The sequence below is a fragment of the Portunus trituberculatus genome, chromosome 41, assembly GCF_017591435.1.
Source record: "Portunus trituberculatus isolate SZX2019 chromosome 41, ASM1759143v1, whole genome shotgun sequence".
NCBI classification, from domain to species: domain Eukaryota; kingdom Metazoa; phylum Arthropoda; class Malacostraca; order Decapoda; family Portunidae; genus Portunus; species Portunus trituberculatus.
Window position 1 is genome coordinate 38103239 of NC_059295.1, and position 25651 is coordinate 38128889.

General features: G+C 38.0%; 1 protein-coding gene and 1 long non-coding RNA gene across 4 annotated transcripts in view; both read right to left on the reverse strand.

Moving 5' to 3' along the window:
• LOC123517107 (retinol dehydrogenase 11-like) overlaps positions 1 to 25651 on the reverse strand; it is a 106995-nt gene that overhangs the window by 25061 nt on the left and 56283 nt on the right. For 2 of the 3 annotated variants that reach the window (XM_045277004.1, XM_045277006.1), the window contains one exon: positions 7323 to 7415. The exons of the other annotated variant lie outside the window; for it this stretch is intronic. In XM_045277004.1, the coding sequence (XP_045132939.1) occupies positions 7323 to 7415 (93 nt within the window). The remainder of the gene's footprint in view (positions 1 to 7322; positions 7416 to 25651) is intronic. 3 annotated transcript variants of the gene reach the window in all.
• Positions 7429 to 15967, reverse strand: LOC123517108. The gene is made up of 3 exons (XR_006678396.1): positions 15207 to 15967; positions 7834 to 7994; positions 7429 to 7598 (listed from the first exon to the last, which is right to left on the reverse strand). It is a non-coding gene; the product is annotated as an uncharacterized LOC123517108 (long non-coding RNA).

Consider the following 25651-nt stretch of genomic DNA (forward strand, 5'->3'; position numbering starts at 1 on the left):
TGCAAGATTACTGTGGAAGTTAGAGGAGAAGGGTGGCTTAAAAGGAAGCACATTGAGATGGATAGAAAATTATTTGAGGGGGAGAGAAATAAGGACAGTAGTTAAAGATATGAAGTCCAAGTGGAGAGCAGTAGAAAGCGGAGTGCCACAGGGGTCAGTATTGGCACCAATACTTTTCCTCATTTATATTAACGACATGCCAGAAGGAATGAACAGCTACATAAATTTGTTTGCGGATGATACGAAACTGTGCAGAGTTATAAAGCAAAAGGAGGATTGTGAAATACTGCAAGAAGACCTAAATAAGATCTGGGAATGGAGTAAGAAGTGGAGAATGGAATTCAATGTGAACAAAAGCCATGTCATGGAAATGGGAAAGAGTGAAAGATAACCTGTGGGAATCTATAAGATGGGAGATGGAGTAGAACTGGAGAAAGTCAAAAGGAAAAGGACTTAGGAGTGACGATGGAAGAAAACAATCAACCAGTAAGCCATATTGATAGAATTTTTAGAGAAACATATAATTTGCTAAGGAATATTGGAGTAGCATTTCACTACATGGACAAAGAAATGATGAAGAAATTGATAAGTACTATAATAAGACCCAGATTGGAATATGCAGGAGTAGTGTGGACCCCTCATAAAAAGAAACACATAAGGAAATTGGAGAGGCTACAAAAAATGGCTACAAGAATGGTCCCAGAACTTGAAGGGATGACATATGAGGAGAGACTAAAGGCTATGGATCTACCAACCTTGGAACAAAGAAGGGAGAGAGGAGATCTGATACAAGTCTATAAATTGATCAACGGAATGGACCAAGTGGATAATGAGAAACTGATCCTGAGAGAAGAATATGACATCTGAAGCACAAGATCGCATAGTAAAAAGCTGAGAAAGGGAAGATGTCTGAGAGATATTAAAAAATATAGTTTCCCGCAGAGATGTATTGAGACGTGGAACAGTTTAGATGAAGAAGTAGTGTCTGCAACGAGTGTGCACACTTTTAAGTAAGATTGGATAAGTGTAGATATGGAGAAGGGGCCACACGAGCATAAAGCCCAGGCCCTGTAAAACTACAACTAGGTAAATACACACACACACACAGAAATACAAAAACAACAAATTTTCTCTCTCTCTCTCTCTCTCTCTCCTTCCTTCTCCTTCCTTCCCTCCCCTTTTCCTCTCGAAGATAAGCTACATGTCCCACTTGTGTCTAAAATATTAGCAAATGTCACACTCTCTCTCCCTCTCTCTCTCTCTCTCTCTCTCTCTTTCTCTCGAAGAGAAGCATCTACTTTCCTCTTCGAAGGCGATATAGTGACTAAAAAAATAGCAGCATAATACACAAAGACGACAAGCATGACAAGCTTGCACGAGTTTCCTGCGCTCGCGCGGCACTACCACCCGTATATCATACAGGCGGGCTTTTTTAACATCCGGCGCGAAGGGGTTAAGCGGGGGTTGCCTGTAATGGATAATGCTGGACAGTGGAGCGAGGAAGTGTTACAGTTGACTATGGTTAATACAATGTATCAGTGGGTGGTACAGGGTGATGAAGAACCATCATTCCTTGACCTAGTATTCACAAAGAAACCAGTGCCCCCTCCAATCATAAAATACCTTAGTCCAATAGGAAGAAGTGATCATATGACATTAGTGATGCAAATACAGGAGGAGGATGGGGTAAGTTGAAGAGATGACTACAAAGGAGAAAGATCGGGGCCGTATCAAGGGGGGGCAGGGGGGGCGATTGCCCCGGGGCGCCACACCACCATTTTCGTCCCCCAATCAACAATCTTAGGGGCAAATACAGGAGGAGGATGGGGCCAGGATATGAAATAAAATGCCACGCCGGCGGGATTTGCAGAACCCCCCCTCCAAGGTTTTTCTGTAATCTAGGTCACGTTTATAATGACAAGATTTGATAGTCTCATACTGGCAGGCAAAAATTACTTAAAATGATATTAGCTTGATAAAAGGAAGATTCTGTCAAGGGTCATCACCTTCCACTACCTTCCCTTCACCTTGTTGTGGGTAAACTGGCAATGGATTATGTATGAAGCAGTGCATTGAGTTCCTTTCCTTCATCCTCCAACACACCATATCTCCACTAAAATAGAAAGAAAATAGAAAAAAGTCTGTTAACATATGAATAAATAACACGTCCTGACAGTCAAGGTTAGCCAGACTCTACCCGGCCAGTGGCACTCGTTGTGACTCGATTGGTGAAGTGGTGACATGAAGCGTTTCGTCACTGGTCCAATACTTTCTGATTTGCACTTGTAGAAAGGAAAGGGAACCATGCTCCTCCTCCTCCTCCTATAACTCTGCAGTGCATTCCTCCTCCACCTCCTTCTCCTTTTCTTGTTCTTTTCTCTCTCTCTCTTTCTGCTCCATCACTAATTTTCCATCCTCTAAGGGTGTAAGTAATGAAGGGCTATTTGTAGGAGGTGTACAATTAAGCTCATGCCAGTGAGTAACATGTAGCGGGCTTAAACTTACCGCTGTCATGCAAAGAGGCACTGGCGGAACTTGCTCAGTAATCAGTCTCCCTCTCCCTCTCTCTCTCTCTCTCTAGCCAGCACAGTTTCTCTCTCTTGTGTTATTCATGTTCTTTTAAACTCGTATGTTCTATGTTGCTCTGCATTTTTAGCTTCCTACTTATTTTACTTAATTTTTATTTATTTATTTATTTATTTATTTATACCACTTTTGTTAAATCGTCGACTTCTTTTGTTATCTTTATCTTAATTACATCCTTTAAAATTCACTCATTGTTGTTATTTTATTTCTTATCAGAGAGAGAGAGAGAGAGAGAGAGAGAGAGAGAGAGAGAGAGAGAGAGAGAGAGAGAGAGAGAGAGAGAGAGAGAGAGAGAGAGAGAGAGAGAGAGAACTACACATGGCAGACATATTATTTCGACATCACTTCAGTTTCTATTGCGTCCTATGAAAGGTCATTCAGCAAGCTAAAACTTATTAAGTCCTACCTGAGGAGCAAGCACTATGGGGCAAGCCCGCCTCCAATGTCTGGCTCTTATGAGCATTGGGAAGGAAGTTCTGGATTGTGTTAATTTTGACGAAGTCATTTGATAACTTTGCTGCTGCTAAAACACGAAAAATGGACATGGTATAGAGACTGTGTTCTTCGACTCAGTACATATGTGATTTATGTAAGAATTTTTTTTTTTTTTTTTTTTTTATAGTTTGTGGATTTGTGTTGAATTTGTGGTATAGCAGGGCCATATTTTGTGATTTTTTTATTTTGTGAAATTAAAGTGGATCTGTTGTCTTTATGAATTTATGCATGAATCTAGCTAGAATGGGGAGGGGATGGGTGAGAAAGGAAGGAGCGAGGGGGGTACCATTCAGGACCTCTGCCCTGGGGCGCCACAATCCCGTGATACGGCACTGAGAGAGATTAAATCATGAAAGAGCAGATTTTGAAAAACTAAGAAATTTTTTTGCTGATATTGAGTGCAGAAACATTATGTATAGAAAGACAATACAAGGGAAATATGATATATTCTTACAGAAATATAATGAAGGAGTAGAAAAATATGTACTTTTTATAGAGATAAGAAAAAAAAATACCCGCTTGGTACAATGCTAGATGCATAGAAGCTAAAAAGGCAAAAAATAAAGCTTGGAAGAACCTTATAAAACAGAGAAATGACAACAAAAGACAGCAGCATAGGGATGTGAGAAATTAACATATTAGAGTAAGCAGGAGGAAGAAAGAAACTTTGAGAAAGATGTGGTGAATAAAAGCAAAGAGAAACTCAAACTTTTCAAAAGTTTATAAAGGGCAAAACGAAGAACAAGGAAACAATTGAAAAAAATAATTAAAGGAGGGAAGACATAACAAACAGAGAAGGAAATGTGTGAAATAATGAATGAGTTTTAAAATGGTGTTCACTGCAGAAGTGGATTTCACAGAACCTAATGGGACATTTCATTGCCAAGGACTACAGGAAATTGCAGTGCAGAAGGAGGATATTGGAAGATTATTGGATAAGTTAGATGTCAAAAAAGCAATGAGGCCAGATGGTGTATCAGGATGGGTGTTAAAAGAATGTAAAGAGCAATTACTGGATCCAATTTGGGAAATAATAACAAGTTCACTACATGAAGGGAAAGTTCCACAAGAATGGAAGACAGCCAACATAATACTGATATTTAAAGGAGGAAAGGCAACTGAACCACTATACTACAAACCAGTGTCACTTACAAGTGTTTTGGGGAAATTGTGTGAAATAATTATCAAAGAAAATGGATTAAATATCTAGAAGAGGAACAAGTCATATCGAGCAGATATTTGGGTTCAAGACAGGATGGTCATGCGTATCAAACTCATTAAGCTTCTACTCAAGTTATTGCAGGACTGAAAAACAGAGATGAATGAGTGGATACAGTATACCTGGATATAAAAAAGGCTTTTGATAAAGTCCCTCATGGAAGACTACTTTGGAAACTAGAGAATACAGGAAAACTGCGAGGAACTTTGCTAGAATAGACAAGAGATTATTTGAAGGATAGGGAGATGAGAACTGTGATCAGAGATACATACTCATTTTTGGGTAGAGTAACAAGCAGAGTGTCACAAGGGTAGTGTTAGCCCCCATTATGTTTCAGATTTATGTAAACATTCACATTAGGGTAAACAGTTATATTAACTTATTTGCTGATGATGCAAACAGAGTTATCAAAACCAGGGAGGACTGTCTGCTGTTACAGGAAGATATAAACAAGATCTATAAATGGAATAGTCAGTGGAAATTGGAGTTATATGTCAAGAAATGTCATGTAATGAAACTAGGAAAGACCAAAAGAAGACCTGTATGGAACTATCTGATGGGAGAGGAACAAATAATGAAGACTAGAGGAAAAAGATTTGGGAGTAATTATACAGGAAAATCTGAGCCCAAAAAACACATAAGCAAGATATATATAAAATGTTGACTAATATAAGAGTGGCATTTCAATTCAAGGACAAAGATATGATGAAAAAAAATCATCACAAGCATGATACGTCCAAAGCTGGAATATGCAGCTGTGGTATGGTCCCCCAAGCTCTAAAAAAACTTATAAGAAGATTAGAACAGATACAGGAGATTGCTACAAAGATGGTGCCAGAACTAAAGGACCTAACATATGAAGAACGACTGATGGAGATGGGACTACCAACCTTACAAGATAGAAGAGAGTGATAGTCATTGGCATTGAAAAGACAGATAAGGAAGACCTAGTGATAGAAGAAAATAGAAGGAAAAGAGGTCATGTAAAGAAGATCAGGATGAGGCAGTATGTGAAGGATATTGGAAAATACAGTTTTCCACAGGGAACGGCGAAGAAGTGGAATGCACTGAATAATGAAGTTGTTACAGCACATAATGTGCATAACTTTAAGGAAAAATTGGATAAATGGAGACATGGAGACAGGACACTATGTGTCCATTCAAACCCTGTACAATACAACTAAGTAAATACAACTACGTAAATACACACCACTGCCACCACACTGTCAAGACGTTGCAAAACAGCTCCCAGGGAAAGCAATTCAGCAGGCATTGGAGCCTGACCTAGACGTATGAACAGGGGGAGGTAGGGTTCTCCTGTCTCCAAAATAAATAAGAATTGGATACCGAATTGAAAAAAAAAATGGAGAGAAGAGCAGAGTTAGGTGGCATGGCCAAATGTATGGAACCAAAACAAACATCATGTTGAGAAAACCTGAGATTTATTGAAACACCTGTTGGATTGAGGAGATTAAGTGATGATAATACAGATAAGGACTTTTCTGGATTTTGAGAGGAAAGAAGCAATATGAGGAGGCTGATAAACATGGAAAGAGAGATAATATATATGAAGGCAGTGATGTCAAGTTTGATTGAAAAACAAGACAAATTAATAAAAGAAAACACAGAACTAAAAGTGAGAATAGAGGAATGTGAGAAAGTAAGGGAAATAAATCAAGAGAAGAAGGAGGAGATGCAGGAGATAAAGAAACAAAATGATATACTAAAGGCCACATGTTATGACTACGAAGACTCCTTAAGGAGCCTACAGAAAAAAGTGCAGGATAGGTATGATAAAGTATAGAATAGAATGGGTGAAAGCAAATTGGAGCAATTACAAAATGCATGAAACAGGAATAGGAAGAAGAAAGTTAAATTTTCAGAGGTAGTAAGGAGGCAAATTCAGGAAGACAAAGGACACTGTTATACAACTAATTAAGGAGAAAGAGGATCTAGTGAGAGATACAGTGGAGAAGAGGAAATGTTTCTTAATTTTTTAGGATGAAGGAAAAAAAAATCCATACAAGATCATGAGAGAGCATGAAGAGAGAGAATTGGCCAAAACTATTATTAAACAGGTCCAGGACAGCACACAGGAATTGGACCAGAAAGTGGAGGAAGTGATTAGTTTGGGAAGAATTAGTGAAGGAGATAAGAGACCAATGAAAGTGTGAATGAGATCACAGGTGGCAATGGAGGAAATTATGATAAGAAAAGGGAAGCTGACCGATGATACTGAATCTAAGGATATATGGATAAAAAGAGAACGGATTCAGAAGATTGCTACATAGATAGTGCCTGAACTAAAAGACCTAACATATGAAGAAAGGCTGAAGGAAATTGGATTATCAACCTTACAAGATGAGAGAGAATGAGGAGACCTAATAACAATGTATAAAATAGTAAATGGCATTGAAAAGATAGACAAGGAAGACCTAGTGCTGGTGACAGAAGAATATAGAAGGACAAGAGGACATGTAAAGAAGATTAGGATGAGGCAGTGTGTGAAGGATATTGGAAAATATAGTTTTCCACATAGAACAATGGAAAAGTGGAATGCATTGAATGATGAAGTAGTTACAGCACATAGTGTGCATAACTTTAAAAAAAATTTGGATAAATAGAGACATGTAGACAGGACACTATGAGCCCTGTTCAAACCCTGTACAATACAACTAGGTAAATACACACACACACACACACACACACAAGAACTGCCGTGCTGAGAGGACGTGTCCAAGGAGCTCCCAAGCAAACACACACCAACAAGTGTTGGAAGCGGACCTAGACCACATGTAAAGGGGAGAAGGGGGCCATAGGGTTCTTCTGTCTCCAAAATAAGCAAGATTTGGGTGTTGTTTGGAGCGAAAAATGGAGGGCGAGGCGGAACTACATGGCACTGCCAGACATAAGTTAGAAATGCAGGAAGAGAATTGGATAAGATACAGAGATGACATCAGTTTGTACATATCTACACAGCCTCTAAAGACAAGAGAAGAATGTAAGTACACCCTATCCTCACCGGCCACAGCCTGAGCCTTCATCCGGTTTCTACAAGCAAGGATGACCCGAGCACCACGCTTTGCCAAGTCCTTGGCAGTCTCCTTCCCAATACCTGTAACATACAAGACAAGAAGTATTTACATCAGAGACAGCTCTGTTCATGGGGAACCTCAGCTTCAATAGGAACAGAATAACCAGCATTGACACAAACAACACCTTTATTTTCTTAACCATTTTCTTCCTTTCTTCTTTATATCCAGACGTTTCGACATCTCAGTATGTCATCATCAATGGTCTAAAAGTGATAAGATAAAATACATTGAAATTCTAATACACACATTATTAAAAATTATACATAAAGATACAAAGGTTAAAAAAATCTATATAATATGCAATGCAACAGAAGAAGTCATATTATTTAGTTGTGAAGAATTAGTTTTGATATGTAAGGATTCCAATATTCTGAGATCTGAATTGTTACTATTGTCTACTATTTTAAAGTGTTCAATTTTAAGAGTGACACCACAAACCTCAGAGTGATCTCTCACAGCTTAATGTGGGGGGTTGTGAGTTCTACGGTCCGTTCTGCTCACTGTCCCTTGTGCTCATCCACATGAACCTTGAAAGCTTGAGTTGTGCTTCCAATATACCCAGCTTGGCTGGAGTCTTACATATGTAGTTTCCTTGTTGACTGTGGAGACAAGTAATTTTGGTTGATACTGATCATTTAGGAATTTGTGAGTAATCTTATAGAACAAATCAGTAATAAATCCGTTATCTGAGAAAAATTTCTTTAAGAATATGCCTTCTTTATGAAGCTTTTTTCTTATTCTTCTGGACAGTTCTCAAGTCAGTTCTCTGGCTTGAGAACTGTCCAAAAGAACAAGAATAAAACTTCATAAAGAAGTCTTATTCTTAAAGAAATTTTTCTCAGATAACAGATTTACTACTGATTTGTTCGATAAGATTTCTCGTAAATTCCTAAATAATCAGTATCAACCAAAATTACACTGCTGGTCTGAGCGGAAGGCGCGAAAGGGACCACGACTTCCACTCTGACCAAATTTCATTCATCCTTTCTTAACCCCTTCCCCAACAATTTTTTTGTTAAAAACGTTTCTTTTCAGACTATTTTTTTTTATTTTGGTTCTATATACTAGTATTTTTCATGTTGATTATGAAAACAGCTTGTAATTACTGTTTTTCCCCATTTTTGTGGTTAACTTTTTACTTTGAAAATATCTTTGTAGACATATACGAGTTAACTCGTCTTCCTATAAACTCCAAGCTCTCCCCTCACCTCCCTCCTCCTCCTTCTCCTCACTTGTCGAGAAATATTCATTGTCTGATGAACTGGCAGTGTCATCAGAAGTATTCAAGCTTCTGAGGGAAGGTTCATATGTGCTATCTTCCTCAGAACTAGACATTTGGGGTGTAAATTATTTGAAAAGGGTACAAAAAATAAGTGGTAATGTGAATGAAAACAACACCCATGCGACAACAGTGATTGCTGGAGCAAGTCTCGTAAGAGCGTCCTTGAAATCCCACTGCTCCACCCTGTCGCCTCTGTCAGGCAGGCGTACGATTTGACGAGAATACTCGTTTCACACGTAGAATGGCTTAGAAAGGCTCAGAATCAACGAGTATATATGTCTGTAGCTGGTTTTCGAAGGTCAAGTTTTAGACGAGTATACTCGTCGACGACTGAAAACGGAACATTTAGTGAAAACGAATATATACGTCTGTAGCTGGTTTTTGAAGGTCAAATTTTAGACGAGTATACTCGTCGACAACTGAAAACGGAACATTTAGTGAAAACGAGTATACTCGTTTCTGCCGAGGAAGGGGTTAACTCTTAAACATACGGCAGGATTCGCTGTATGTCGCCGTCTGACAACTCTGCAGCTATAGTAATCAAAGTAGATGATAGGTTTCCTTAGTCAACGTTTGCTTGTGGCTTGTGTGCTTGAATTTGAAATTTCTTTCACCCCCCTCACGACCCCTTTTTGTGGATGCTTACCATTGTGCCCTTTTACTACCTATTATAAGACCTAGAAAACTAATTAGTAAGACCCAAATTTCAGTTATTTGTGTCTTAGTGAGGGAGAATAAGTCAAATCAAGAAATTGCCATGAACACTGGCATAGCTCTCATAACTGTTCAACGTTGGACCAAAATTTTATCGTGAGGGAGGAAGAGATGCTTCGTCACCACCTCACAAGCCTGAAGGGCCTAAGCGCAGTGTGAGCCAGAGAACTCTCAACATTATTCGAAGATAGCTTGAGGCCAACCCTCGCATACACAGCAAGGAACTTAAGGCTAGGAACCCTGCTTTGCTGGCTGGGGTGAGTGAAAGGACTGTGCGGAGATATGTGAAACACAACTTGGGATGTCACAGAGTTGCCACGCAGTTTCAAAACCTTGCCTCACACATGCTCACCTTACCAATAGGCTTGCTTTTGTGTCTCAGCACAAAGATTGGGACTTAGATTAGTGGCGTAGGGTACTTTGGTCACATGAGGTAAGCTTTCAGGTTACAGACAACCAAAAAAACTGTGTGTACCATAGACCCGGTAGTAACTGTTACAATCCACGCTACACAACACACACAGTACCCTCATTTTATTCACTATTCACCTTTATCTAAATAATTTCATGAATAACTCACCTACCATAGGTAATCTGCCTTTCACCTAATCAATCTACAAACCCATATAAACCTATGCTACCTTAGCAAGCCTATTTCATTTATACACTTCACCTAACCCTATTTTACCTGTTATTATTTTCTTATCCTAATTTACCATACCTTACCGCAATTCTAAGCCCGACTCACCTAACGCAATCTACCATAGCTTATACTAACAATGACTTTGTCATCAAATTGCATACTTAGTAATAACAAATACATGACAATAATGCAAACTCTGCAATATTGCAATATATCTTACTCCTCACTTACTTCTTCACTGCTTTCCTGGAAGACTTACTGGATTGTGTTGTCATTATGTACTTTGTTTTATCTTAATGTGCCAGCTAGATAATCTCTCACCTTAAATACATCTCATACACCTCATACTTTAACTACCATAGAACAGATGTTATTTATGCTATATATATGTCATGTGTATGTATATGTATGTGTATATGTGTGTGTATATGTGCATATGTAATACTTATTTATTTATTTATTTATTCACAAATTTATCTTTTCTTCATTCAATCTAGCTCACTTTATCTAACGTAACTTTGTTAACCTAATTCAGTTTATATGCTCAACTTAAAAATACTTCCTTACATTTTTTTTTTCACAAGTCCATACATATTCCTATAATCTGCTCTTTTACTCATAACTGCTATGATAACTAAAAAAAACTACATATGGTGGAAATTATGCCTATACATTATAGTAATTTGCATATCAATTATTTGACCTATGATGATTACCTTTATTATGTTTATTCTTTATGTTTATTCTTACAAGTACCTCTATATTATTACTTATCAAATAGCCATTCCCTAACTTTCTAAATTTTCACTGCTCTACCTAAATTATCCCTAACAAACTTTCAACACCTCATCTTACCTTCCCTTACTTACATCTTATACTTTTCAGAAACTTTACTTTTTCACTTTAAAATTGTACTTATTTATCTATATCTAGACTCATAATTCTGACCTCAGTTCAAACTGTCATTTCTTACTAACTCTAATAAATTGTTCTTCCTAACACAATTCTACCCTCACTTTATTCACTGCCCACCTTTACCTAAATAATTTTATGAACAACTCACTTACCATAGGTAATCTGCCTTTCACCTAACCCAGCGTTTCTTAACCTGGGGTGCTAGCACCCCCATGGGGTGCTGAAATCAATTTCAGGGAGTGCTGAGGAAGGTCACATATGTGGTGGTAAAAGGTAAAAGGAATACATTTGGGCAAACGTATTTTTATCGCATATTTTAAAATTCAATACCGGGGTAAACTTTAACGTGATTTTCATATGTGTTGTAGCATAGTGATATAAAACACTTGATTTGTACAAGAGTTTCACTATTTAATATTTAATCAGTATTACAAGCCTTGTATATTACCAGTGTACACGTTCGGTATGTGTACACCAGATGGCAAGATATCCCCGCTCCTTCGCCACCGCGGCAGAGCCCAGTGTATATTACCAGTGTACATGTTCAGTACGGTGTTAGCCAATGGTGGAGGGTGCTGGACTGCTTAGGCCTGACCAAAAGGGGTGCTGAGATCAAAAAAGGTTAAGAAACACTGACCTAACCAATCTATAAACTCATATAAACCCATGCTACCTTAGCAAGCCTACTTCATTTATACACTTCACCTAACCCTATTTTACCTGTTATTATTTATTTATCATAATTTATCGTACCTTACCCCAATTCTAAGTCCGACTCACCTAATGCAATCTACCACACCTTATACTAACCATGACTTTATCATCAAATTGCATACTTAGTAATGACAAATACATGACAATGCAAACTCTGCAATATTGCAATATATTTTACTCCTCACTTACTTCTTCACTGCTTTCCTGGAAGACTTACTGTATTGTGTTGTCATTACTTTGTTTTATCTTACTGTGCCAGCTAGATAATCTCTCACCTTAAATGCAAACTTTTTTCCCTTTCTCTCTTAACTTCTACTTACAAGTCCATACATATTCCTATAACCTGTTCTTTTACCCATCACTGCTGTGATTAACTAAAAACTGCATATGGTGGAAATTATGCCTACATATTATAGTATTTTGCACTTCAACTATTTGTTAACTTCTTAAGGTACCTGAGGAGCCAACTATGTTCTTGTCTTATTATTATTATTATTATTGTTATCATTATTACTATTATTATTATTAATTCTGTTATTGTTGTCATTATTATAACTGGTATTATTACTTTTTACATCCCTTATGGAGCACTTATACAAATCATTGTTTGATGATGTCAACCAAAATGAGGATAATATTAATGGTTTCAACATTGCAAAAGATATGATTACTAAAATCTCAGGATGATATGTTATTAACGCTTTATCTAAATACAGGTAACTCGATTTACGCATGTTTGATTTACGCGTTTTTGTTATAACGCGACTGAAAAAATATTATAATTAATTTAATTTGCACAATCGGTTTGCTTATACGTGATTTGGCCAAACCGCATTTTCAAACTGAGTGCCAGACGCAATTTCAAACTGCACGTCAGAGAGTTCCGCAGCTGGCCAATAGGTGGGAGCTCCGGGGCCGGATCCAAGAAGCAGGTTGTTGTCTATATTGGTACAGACAACCTCCATAGCAACCTCCTGCTCACATACCAACCTTCGTAAAATAGCATCCACAAGGATTCGTTGCTGTTGGCGGGTGGAGATTGGTAGCCTGCCTAAAAGTGCTCATTGGCTGCCAGGAGCTGGATCCAAGAAACTTTAACAATGTCAGAGCAACCTCCTGCTGTGAAATGGCATCTATGAACGCTTGGAGGGACGGTAAGAAGGTTGCTATGAGGTTGCTCTCAGGTTGCTGGGAGCACCACCTCTTGAGGTGGTGTTGTAGTGAATCATTCAGTCACCTGTCTCACACATTCCATATTTTTCTATTATATGTGACACACACTCTCACACTTTTAAGTCAGACTATTACAATTCATTTTCTTTCTTTTTATATACTATTTTCTCTACTTATTACAACCTACAACCTACAAACATTCTTATATTTCACTACTATCCACACTGACAATCCACAAGTACACACATCATACATGAATATTTTTCATATCATTCATATCATTCTTCATATCCAAAAATATAAAATGTAAATCTCACGGTTGCAAAAAGTAAAGACAATCTGAACTGACCACTGCATTAGTCGAGATCACCCTACACCTTTACATTGGTGACCAAGGAGTGTAGCTATCATGGTCAAAAGTGGCCTCTCACCAGCATCACTAAGGGTGCTGTTCTCCTGAGCCGAGATGCCTGCGGCGACAATTCGTTGTATTCGGGTCTGGCTCCATCAGCCAACAAGCCCTGCCTCCTTTCCCCCGAGGTGTTCGCAGGGTTGAGGCAAGGATAAGGAGAAAATGCGCTAAGCGCATGGCCACTTTATGGATTACCTGCACCCTCCCACCACGCCTTCTGGCGCCCCACCCCACCCCGTACCACCAGTAGCAACCACCTTGCCGCCCTTGGATTATCACCAGCGACACCTTGCTGCCTCTTGGATTACTCACTGCCCACACGGCCACTTGGATTTACACGGCTGTGTTCAATGACGTGTTCAGTGACGTGTTCAGTCTACGCAACGTGTTCAGTGCTGCCCTGTGACGTGTACAGTGTTCAGTGATGCCTACGTGTTGTGTGTAGCCTGTGTATAGTGACGCCTACAGTGCCAGTGACACGCCAGTGACACACACATCCCAGTGACACACACACCAAGTGACATACACCAAGTGACACATACCGGTGACACACACACACCAGTGACACAACACACAGAGTGCTACATTGCATCCTTATTGCTACACTTCCACTTAGTTACTGTGGTTAATGTGCTCTGCAGTAATATGTTCACCACTTTTCTTCAGTGCTTCTGCTCAGTGCTACTCACCAAGTGGCACATAAACACTGTTACAGAAGTGCTTCCTGCTACTACAGTCCTAAGCAGCTCCTGCAGTTCCTGTGCTCTTCATGCCAGTCCTTAGCAGCTCCTGCGGTTCCTGTGCTCTTCATGCCAGTCCTTAGCAGCTCCTGCGGTTCCTGTGCTCTTCATGCCAGTTCTTAGCAACTCCTGCGGTTCCTGTGCTCTTCATGCCAGTCCTTAGCAGCTCCTGCGGTTCCTGTGCTCTTCATGCCAGTCATTAGCAGTTCCTGTGCTTGTTAAGTCATTATTCACCATGGCTTTTTCAGACAGTGGTACAGCTACGGCGATTGGTTTTCAAGCTCCACCTTTCTGCTCCCAGGACCTGTCTCTAGTTCTCCCTGTTGGAGTGCAGTTTCAAGGCATCCAAGATCACCAGCAGCCTCACCAAGTTCAACTACACTGTTAGTCATCTTCCTTGTGATGTGCTCCCGCAAGTCTCTACCATCATTTCTATTGCTGCCACCGCTGACAAGCCCTATGAAGAGCTGAAGACCGCCCTACTCAAGAGCCTGCAATTTTCCATCGCCACTCGCCTCTGCGAGCTCTCCTCTCCACGCCATGATCAAGCCCTGCAGGCGTGGCTAATCTGTCTCCCTCACCTGGACTACCAACGCCACTGCTTCATTCCTCGCAGCCAAATAGGCTCTCGCCGACGCAGCTATGCTGTCCTTCCCTACTATGGATGCAGAAGTCTTTCTCACCTGTGACGCAAGCGATACCAGCTCAGGCACAGCCCTCCAACAGCTCGTGAACGTTACATGGAAGCCCATTGCATTCTTCTCAGAGAAGTTCAACAAGGCAGAGTCTAACTACAGTGCCTACGATCGAGAACTTCTTGCCATCTTCAAGGCCATCAAGTGGTTCCAGTACTTCCTTGAAGGCCGTCACTTCCACATATACACCGACCATAAGCCTCTCACCACTCTATTCCAGAAGAACAAGGCTTCCTGCTCCCCATGCCAACTTGGCCACCTAGATTAAGTCGCCCAGTACACTACCGACATATGCTACATCAAAGGTGTGGATAATGCATCCGCAGACGCACTCTTCCGCAGTGTTGCCGCCGTGTCCTCCTCCTCTTCCCTTGACTATGCTGCTGTTGCTGCCAACCAGTCTGGTGACGCCGAACAGGACAGACTCCTGCACAACCCGGTGCTCCAGATGAAGCAAGTTACTCTCCCAGGCACCAAGGTAGCCATCTATGCTGACTTCTCTATGGACACCATTCATACTTACCTTACCCAGCGACACTGCTATGTGGCCTTCCGTCAGCTCCACGACCTCTCCCACCCTGGCATCCACGTCTCACAACACCTCGTGACTTCTCGCTTCATCTGGGAAGGTATGAACAAGGACATCCATCTCTGGGACCGCACCTGCACACATTGTCAAGCTTCCAAGGTCATTCGCCACACTCACTTGCTGCCTGGCACCTTCCCACACCCCACTGGAAGATTTGACCACCTGCACATCGACTTCGTTGGTCCTCTACCTCCCTCAGCTGGCCATCATTATACATCCTCACCTGCGTGGATCGTTTCACACGCTGGGCTGAGGCCGCACCCCTGGCTGATATTACCATGGACACCGTCACTCAAGCCTTCATAAATACTTAGGTCTCAAGATTCAGTGTTCTGCTCAGCCTCATCTCTGACCACGGCAGCCAGTTTGAAGTTAAGGTGTGGAGCAAGGTAATGGCTCTCCTTGGTATACGCCGTTACAGGACTTCTAGCTACCACCCCCAGAGCAACAGCATTGTAGAGCGTTTCCACTGCCAGCTTAAGTCCTTCCTAATGGCCTCTGCACACCGTGAGCACTGGTCCCTGGCTCTTCGTCTCGTTCTCTTTGGCATCAGGTCCTCCCTGAAGGAAGACCTCCATCACTCGTCATACACACAAGTACTTTCTTATATTTCACTACTTTCCACACTGATGATCCAAAAGTACACACATCATACATGAATACTTTTCATATCATTCATATCATTCATCACATCCAAAAATATAAAATGTAAACCTCATGGTTGCAAAAAATAAAGACAATCCAAACTGACCACTGTATTAGTCAAGATCATCCTACACCTTTACAGTGTTACTGTCTTATATATGCATTTATGTGATAGTAAATTACTAATGAAATACCACAGTATTTCATTAGTAATTCACTATCACTCAGTGCCACGGAGTCTAGGTTATCCTCATGGCATGAGCGTATATGAATACTAAGATATGATATCCATTATAGCAGGCAATAGAGGAGTGGAAACATAAATATCGTGGTGAAAGCAACACACAAGCTAAAAGGGTCACAAGAAGAAGAAGAAGCGGCTGAGTCGCTGCAAGTCTCAGCCTCGTCTGTGGCCGATCTCATCTCTGCTTTATCTTTTGGTATTCCACGTAATATTTCACTTTATGCATTACAAAACAATCCTTTCTTGGGGGTAAGGTTTGTAAAAAGCTAATAGAAATGTTGTTTTGTGAACATAAATACATATATAAGACAGTAACACCACCTTGAGAGGTGGTGTTCCCAGCAACCTGAGAGCAACCTCATAGCAACCTCGTCACCGTCCCTCCAAGCGTTCATGGATGCCATTTCGCGGCAGGAGGTTGCTCTGATATTAAAGTTTCTTGGATCCAGCTCCCACTCTCCTCGTGCCTCATTTGCAGTCTGCCACCACTAAGCACAGACGGAAACTCTTCAATCTGCCTATAATTCACCAAGATGGCCCCAAAATGTCCTTCATCTTCTTTTGCATGTGGGGTTATTTTTGATAAGTGAATTTTTGATAAAGTGGTAAAGCTCAGAGGAAGATGGTGACTGACTGTGGTGTGAGTGGTGAAGGCAGTGACGCATTCAGTGTTTTGTTTACATATTCTTTGTTTTGTTGTTTTCTCTTATTATTTTTTGCTTTCTCTTATTATTTCTTGTTTTTCCCTTTACTTTAAATACACTTCTAGTATTTAGAATGGTAAATAATAAAAACATGTTAATTTAGCCAAATAAATAGAGTATTTTGTACAAATTTTTTTGAACCACATCCCGCATCCCATCTATTTTCTATTGTTTTTTATGAGAATTACGTTTGTTTTACGTGAATTTTGATATAGGCGATGCCTCTTGGACCGCATCTATCGTGTAAATCAAGAGTTACCTGTACTTCAATTTTCAGGAATACGGTTCTACTACAAACTCATTAGGTAACGATTATCTAAACTTCTTACATTTAAATATTACATCATTACACAAAAACTTTGATTCTATAAAATCATTACTTAGTTGTTTACCAAAACTACCTCATGTTATTGCCCTTATTGAAACATGGTTACAGGAGCACACTAAGCATCTTTACTACATACATGGTTACACTTCATTTCACCTAGTTAGAACTAATAGAGAGCACGGTGGGATTACAATCTACAGCAATAATGTGATAAATGTAGAAATTCTAAATCAGTTCTCCTTTATAAATAGAAATATTGGAATATGTACAACATAACTAATCCTAGGAAGCACCAGATATATTATCTCAGTAATTCATAGGCCCAATAGTAAACATATAGCTGTTAATGAATTCACTGATATTATCAATAATTTACTAGCTGCTGAAACTTTTAGAAATAACAGAACAATTCTCATTGGGGACGACTTTAACATAAATTTACTTGAACATTCCACTCAACTTCCTACCAACCTATTCCTCAATACAATACAAACTCTACATTACTTCCCTCATATATCACGACCAACAAGATTTCCTGACAGCCCTAACCTTGGTCAACCATCATTACTAGACCATATCTGGACAAATTTCACACCTCCATCACTATCTGGTATTCTTCATTATTGTATGACTGATCATCTCCCTATATTTATAAATATAATTCAACAGTCTGTACCAAATACCAAACATAAGATTATCTTTAGAGACTTTAGCACAAATAACAAAAATTTATTTACCAGTGAACTACAAAGGATAAATTGGGATGAAATACTTAATCCAGTAGATGCAAATGATAATTTCAACTTATTCTTTAATATTGTTGATGAACTCTAACTCTATAACAAATGCTTTCCAATAAAGACTAAATATGTAACAGAAAAACAGACTCCAAAATGCATGACTGGAATACTTAATTCAATTAAATATAAATGTAAACTTTTCAATATGTATAAATTTCACACATGATATTCAAACAACATAGGAACAATCTAACTCAAGTTATACATGCTACCAAATCTAACTATTATTGCCAAATATTTAGTAATTTCAGAACCAACACAAAGAAAATTTGGCAAACAATCAATGAAATAAAAGACAATACACAAAATAAAAATACAATTAAGACATTGAAGTATAATGATTTCATATTAAGCAGCCCATCTGACATCTCCCAAGCTTTTAGTAATTACTTTTCTAATATTGCCCCAGAACTAGACAGAAATCTCCCTTAATGTGATACAAACCCAATTGATTATATAAGAGGCAATCACCCACACTCAATGGTATTTCCTATTATTACTCCGTGTGAAATCAATCAATGCACTAATAAAGTCATTAAACAACAAAAATTCTGGTATACAGGACATAACTGCTCCTGTTATTAAAAAAACTCTAATATGTTTTCAATCCCTCTGGCCAAATTATTCAACCAATCTATTGCAAATGAAATTTTTCCAAGTAATTTAAAAATGCCAAAATCATTCCCATTCACAAATCTGGACCTGTTAATGATCCTAAAAACTACCAACCAATTTCTCAACTTACAACATTTTCAAAGATATTTGAAACCCTTATGAAAAAATATCTAATGTGTTATTTGGAAAACAAAAACATTCTAAATCCCTCCCAATATGGTTTTAGGCAAAACAAAAACACTTTTACAGCAGTAAATAAATTTTCTAATGATGTGTTTTATGCCATAGATAACAATTCATCAGTTCTATCAATCTTCATTGACTTTACTAAAGCATTTGACACTGTAAACTCTGTAAACTATAACATTCTTTTGAACAAAATGCATCAGTATGGAATTCATGGGCAAATTCTTTTATGGTTCAAAGATTACTTAGCAAACAGAAAACAATACATATATTATCTTAGATAATATATTGGTGTTCCACAAGGTAGTGTCTTAGGTCCCTTATTGTTTCTAATATATATTAATGACATTTCAAATATTTTTTTTCTGGACCTAAAACAATATTATTTGCAGACGACATGACTATTTACTTGTCAGGCCCAAACCCAGATCAACTTATACATAATGCTAATGATGAACTAAAAATCTTTCTGTATGGTGTCTAAGCAACAGACTCACTATCAATACTACATAAACTTACTTTATACTATTTACAGTCAAACAAACTTTAAATCTTCCCCAATTATGTATAAATGATAAAATAATTTTAAGAACTGATAAAATTAAATATCTTGGTGTTACCTATGATGATTCATTAACTTTTAAGCATCACATAAATAACCTCACCTTAAAAGTATCAAGACATGTTGCTCTACTTTATCAAGTAAAAGAATACATGCCACATTTATTATGCCCACATCTATCCACAACTAATTTATTGTAATCCAATATGGTGCACAACCTATCCAACTTATTTAATTCCTCTTAAATTACAACTCAAGAAAATAGTAAGAATAATAACAAATAGTAATTTCTTAGAACATACAAATCCTCTCTTCAAAGACACAAAAATGTTAAAACTAGATGACATTACTAAATTAGCTACCGCTACTAACATGTATTCAAATAAGGATAAAATACAGACCCTCCTTCCATCTCATGACCACAACACACGCAATCGTGATAACCTCATCATACCTCCTCATCGACTTATAAAATTTCAGCACAGTTTCTTATCTAGGGCCTCATGTATGGAACTTTGTACTTTTCCAAATTCAGAATGCACCCTCTATCACCACATTTAAAAGAAAATTAAAAAAACAGATTTTAGCCACCTATTAATTTGAAATATTACCTAATGCAATACAGGCAACCCCCGCTTAACGAAGAGCTACATTCCTAAAAAACCTTGCGTTAAGCAAAACTTCATTATGCAAACCAATTATAACAAGTTTAACTCCTGATTAGAACTTCCATTGATAGTAAACAAAGTGAGAGTGCATCATAGTACAGTGAAAGGTTTAATGAAAGTAAAAATTATGAAGTTAAACATTTTGGTAGTTTAATTTAAATCATTATAATGTACGCTAATGTATGTATGTATGTAACTTTGCAATGTTGATGATCTTAAATTTATGAAGGGAGGGAGAGTGAAACAGGAAAGACACTAACCTGCAACCTGTGGAATGTAAACAAAGAGCGCATCATTGTATCACATACAAAGCTTATGTACCACATTTCCACAAGGCTTTCCATTTTATCCATTGTAGAGTCATGAGTTCAGGTGGTTCTTTTAGCTTGCAAGGAAGATACGGTCTCACAAGCCTTTTTAATAGTGTGCTGACTTGAAAATAGTAGAGACAGTAAATAAAGTCAAGATGGTGACGAGCAATGCTATTAGTTTTCTCGCCTCTCGTGTCTGTGAATAATATCCAGCTTCACTTCGAGAGTAAGGGACTTCCTGGTCTTCTTAGCAACGCTAGGCAACATTGCAGGGCGTTTTGGTGGTAAGTTGAGCGAGGGAAGACGAGCTGCTGCTGAGACTGTTATTGTTTTGAACAAGGGGAGTGAGTGGTGCACATGTTGTCCAGGTGAGGCGCTGATATATTCAAAAGCCTGTCGGCTTGCGTGATACGGCGGTGCTTTCAAATTTGGAAAAAATTACCTGGATAAAACTTCGTTAGAGCAAGTTTGGTGTTCGTTAAATGAGCAGATGGTAGTAAAATGAAACCTTCATTGTAGCAAAATTTTGTTGTGTGAACCTTCATTAAGCAGGGTTCCCTGTACCTTGTATTAATAACATCAGTACGCAAATGTTGTTGTTTCTACTTTACATACTATAGAATATTTGATATTCCTGTTTCATTTATATATATATATATATATATATATATATATATATATATATATATATATATATATATATATATATATACAAGCAACCCCTGTTTAACGAAGGTTCACACAACGAAATTTCGCTATAACAAAGGTTTCATTTTACTACCATCTGCTCGTTTAACGAACACCAAACTCGCTTTAACGAAGTTTTATCCATGTAATTTTTTTCCAAATTTGAAAGCCCCACCATATCATGCAAGCTGACAGGCTTTTGAATACACCAGGAGCTGCTGGTACTAAGGCCTGCCTTAGGAAAAATCCTGGGACACCTATAGAATAAAGATCAAGATCAAGATCAAGCCTCTCGTGGACAACACGCAACACTCACTCCCCAGTCAAAACATAACAGCGTCAGCAGCAGCTTGTCTTCCCTAGCTCAACTTACCACCAAAACGCCCTGCAATTGGCCTAGTGTTCGTAAGAAGACCAGGAAGTCTCTTACTCTCCAAATGAAGCTAGATATTATTCACAGACATGAGAGGCCAGAAAACTATAGCAGTGCTGGCCACTATCTTGACTCCATATTATACTGTCTCTATTTTCAAGTCAGCAGACTCTATTAAGAAGGCTGGTGAGACCGTATCTTCCTTGCAAGCTAAAAGAACCACCTGAACTCGTGACTCTACAATGGATAAAATGGAAAGCCTTGTGGAAATGTGGTACATAAGTTTTATATGCAGTACAATGATGCGCACTTTGTTTACATTCCACAGGTTGCCGGTTAGTGTCTTTCCCGTTTCATTCTTCCTCCCTTCATAAAGTTAAGATCATCAACATTATAAAGTTATGTACATACATACATTAGTGTACATTATAATGACTTAAATTAAACTACCTAAATATTTAACTTCATAATTTTTACTTTCATTTAACCTTTTACTGTACTATGATGCACTCTCGCTTTGCTTACTCTCAATGGAAGTTCAAATCAGGGGTTAAACTTGTTACAATCGGTTCGCTTAACGAAGTTTCGCTTAACGAAGTGTATTTTAGGAACGTAACCTCTTCGTTAAACGGGGGTTGCCTGTATATGTATGTATGTATATGTATGTATGTATATATATATATATATATATATATATATATATATATATATATATATATATATATATATATATATATATATATTATCTATTATTACTATTTGTTATATTATATGTATAATTTATTATCATTATTAATTATTATATCTGTATCTGTTATAACTGCATATTTATTTATTATATTTGTTTTGTAACCATATGTCTCTACAATTATTGAAACTGAACTGTAAGTACTACATGTATCCTTGTTGCCATCTGCCACACTACATATCCATCATTTATTACCACTTTGCCTGAAAAGCTTTGCTTTATAAAGGATAACTACAGCCACACAATGTATATACAGTGGTGCCTTGGAATACGAACTTAATCCGTTCAAAATTTTGTTCTTATTCCAAAGCATCAATATACAATGGTACCTCAAGATACAAAAGCTTCTGTATACGAAAATTTCATTTTATGAAATGATATGCAAAGATTTTTTCGCTTCATATTACGAAAAATTACTCAGCATACGAAAGATACAAAATAAAACTCGAAATTCCTGCATGCAGAAAATTTTTCGATTCTCGCCATTTAGAAACTGAAAAAAAATGAATACTGTATTTTATGACTTGCAAGACACTGCATCTTGGAAGATGCAACCTAATATTTGAAAGAAATTTCTAAGAAAAAAAGTCATTCTCATACAAGAACACATTCATCATATACCCGCCGACCACTGAACACAAAAACATCAGAAGCAAGGAGTCTGCAAGACACTATTGTTTCACCACTCATTACAAATTTGCTGGAGCACTCACCACAAATTTAAAACTATGTCAATAAAAACACCATAGGTAAATACGTATACACAGTGAAACAGTCTTATTTTAGTGGCGGGCGACGGCATGTATTGGATGTATTGTTTATATTACAGAATCACTCGTCCGATTGCCGAAACCGAACGTGTCTGTGCTGCAGTTCATATTTATTTTATTTTGCAATAGTGCTTCACAGGCTTTATCATTGTGAATATAATTCACAAGTGGAGTTTTGACTCTTGCTTGAACGAGTAAGCCATTTGGATGTTCTATCAATAAAAGTATAAAGGCATCCAGCATGTGTGTGCGTTCGTGTGCATGTATGTACATGTGTGTTGCTATGAGACGAGGGAGCAGGCCATTTTCTCCACATCTGAGTAGGCTGCAGGAAGGATTATGGTATTGGAAATACAGGCAACCCCCGTTTAACGAAGGTTCACACAACGAAATTTCGCTATAACGAAGGTTTCATTTACTACCATCTGCTCGTTTAACGAACACCAAACTCGCTTTAATGAAGTTTTATCCCGGTAATTTTTTTCAAAATTTGAAAGCCCCACTGTATCATGCAAGCTGACAGGCTTTTAAATACATCAGGAGCTGCTGGTACTAAGGCCTGCCTCAGGAGAAATCCTGAGACACCTGTAGAATAAAGATCAAGATCAAGCCTCTCGTGGACAACACAGGCTCTGCCGATACAAAGGCCTGACTCAGAAGAAATTCTGTGTCACCTGTAGCATCAAGATCAAGATCAAGATCACACGCACCACTCACTGCCCAGTCAAAACATAACAGCGTCACCAGCAGCTCATCTTCCTTAGTTTAACTTACCACCAAAACACCCTGCAATGTAGCCTAACGTTCCTAAGAAGACCAGGAAGTGTCTTACTTTCGAAGTGAAGCTGGGTATTATTCACAGACAAGAGAAAGGCCAGAAAACTAATAACATTGCTTCCCACCATGGCTTGACTCCATCTACTGTCTACTATTTTCAAGTCAAGAGACTCTATTAAGAAGGCTAGTGAGACCTCATCTTCTTTGCAAGCTAAAAGAACCACCAGAACTCGTGACTCTACAATGGATGAAATGGAAAGCCTTGTGGAAATATGGTACATAAGTTTTGTATGCAGTACCATGATGCGCACTTTGTTTACATTCCACAGGTTGCCGGTTAGTGTATTTCCCGGTTCACTCTCCCTCCCTTCATAAAGTTAAGATCATCAACATTATAAAGTTACGTACATACATACATTAGTGTACATTATAATGACTTAAACTAAACTACCTAAATGTTTAACTTCATAATTTTTACTTTCATTAAACCTTTTACTGTACTATGATGCACTCTCACTTTGCTTACTCTCAATGGAAGTTCAAATCAGGGATTAAACTTGTTATAATCGGTTCGCTTAACGAAGTTTCGCTTAACGAAGTGTTTTTTAGGAACGTAACCCCTTCGTTAAACGGGGGTTGCCTGTACTTGTAACAGCTAAGTACTGAGTTTACATAATATAAAAGGCTGAGTTAAATAGTACTTAAGCTAACATCATAATGTAATGACTCAACATACAAATCCAGGTCGCTATCGGTCAAGTGTCCAAGCTCACTTGAGATTGGGTGTTGCCTTACAATACAACATCCATCTTGGAAGACACACTAGTATTTTTCAGGCAATTTTTTAGGAAAAAAAGTGCATCTTGTAAGCCGTAAAATACGGTAATAATTTTAAGTGTTAATGTTTCCTGCCATTTTCTATATTTTCTGCCGTTTGCCCTCCTCTGCCGCCACTTTCGCTTTTGGACATCGCCTCACTCAAAAGGCAAGGTTCCACATTTTTGTATTATTACTTTTCATTTATTATTGCATTATGTTCTATTATCTACTTCATTTACAGTTAGGTTAGGTATATTGAATGATTCAAATGTATTTGGCTTTTATTTCATTCTGGTTTTACCCTTATTATAAAATTCAATGTGATGTTTTCACAGAGCTTGGAACGAATTAGGCAATTTACATGTAAAATGCAATTCATTATACAAAAAAAATCATGATACAAAAGCCACTCCAGAACGAATTAATTTCGTATCTCGAGGTACCACTGTACATGTATTCTTATGGAAGAAATTATAATTCATTCTGAACAACCTCCCAAAACCAAAAAAATTATATTTTTCACCTAATTTCTTACTTTTTGCATACTATTACTATATATACTACTACTACTATTATGCTATAATTATAGAAGATAGGAAAATAAAGCAGGAAAGTAAGCAAAATGTAATATAATGAAAATTCAACTTCTCGTGGTCATAAACAAGCGTCACCACATCCTCCTCATGTGACTCCATCAAGACAGCACCACACACTCTTATATAAGCCAATAAGTTTTTCATTGATATACTGCATTCATTATGGAAAATAAATCAGGGAAGTAAGCAAATTGTAATATGAAAATTCAACTTCTTAGTAGTCAGAAACAAGCGTCAACACATTCCTTTCAGCCGACTCCATCAAGCCAGCACTACGCATTCTTATCTAAACCAATAATGAGATAAAAATAACAATTCCAATATTGTCATGCATCATAATATGTTTCTGAACTGCTTACTTATCCATGAAAATACATATCCAAGAAATACATAAAAAATTTTAAAATACAGCATACTGACATAAGTGCTCTCACCATCCTCACACTTGTAAAAGTTGATACATGATTGGCTAAGTGTCTACCATCTTGAAAACAATGGGCCAATGACAGGCCTCGATATATGATAGATAGCCTCAAGCATAAACAA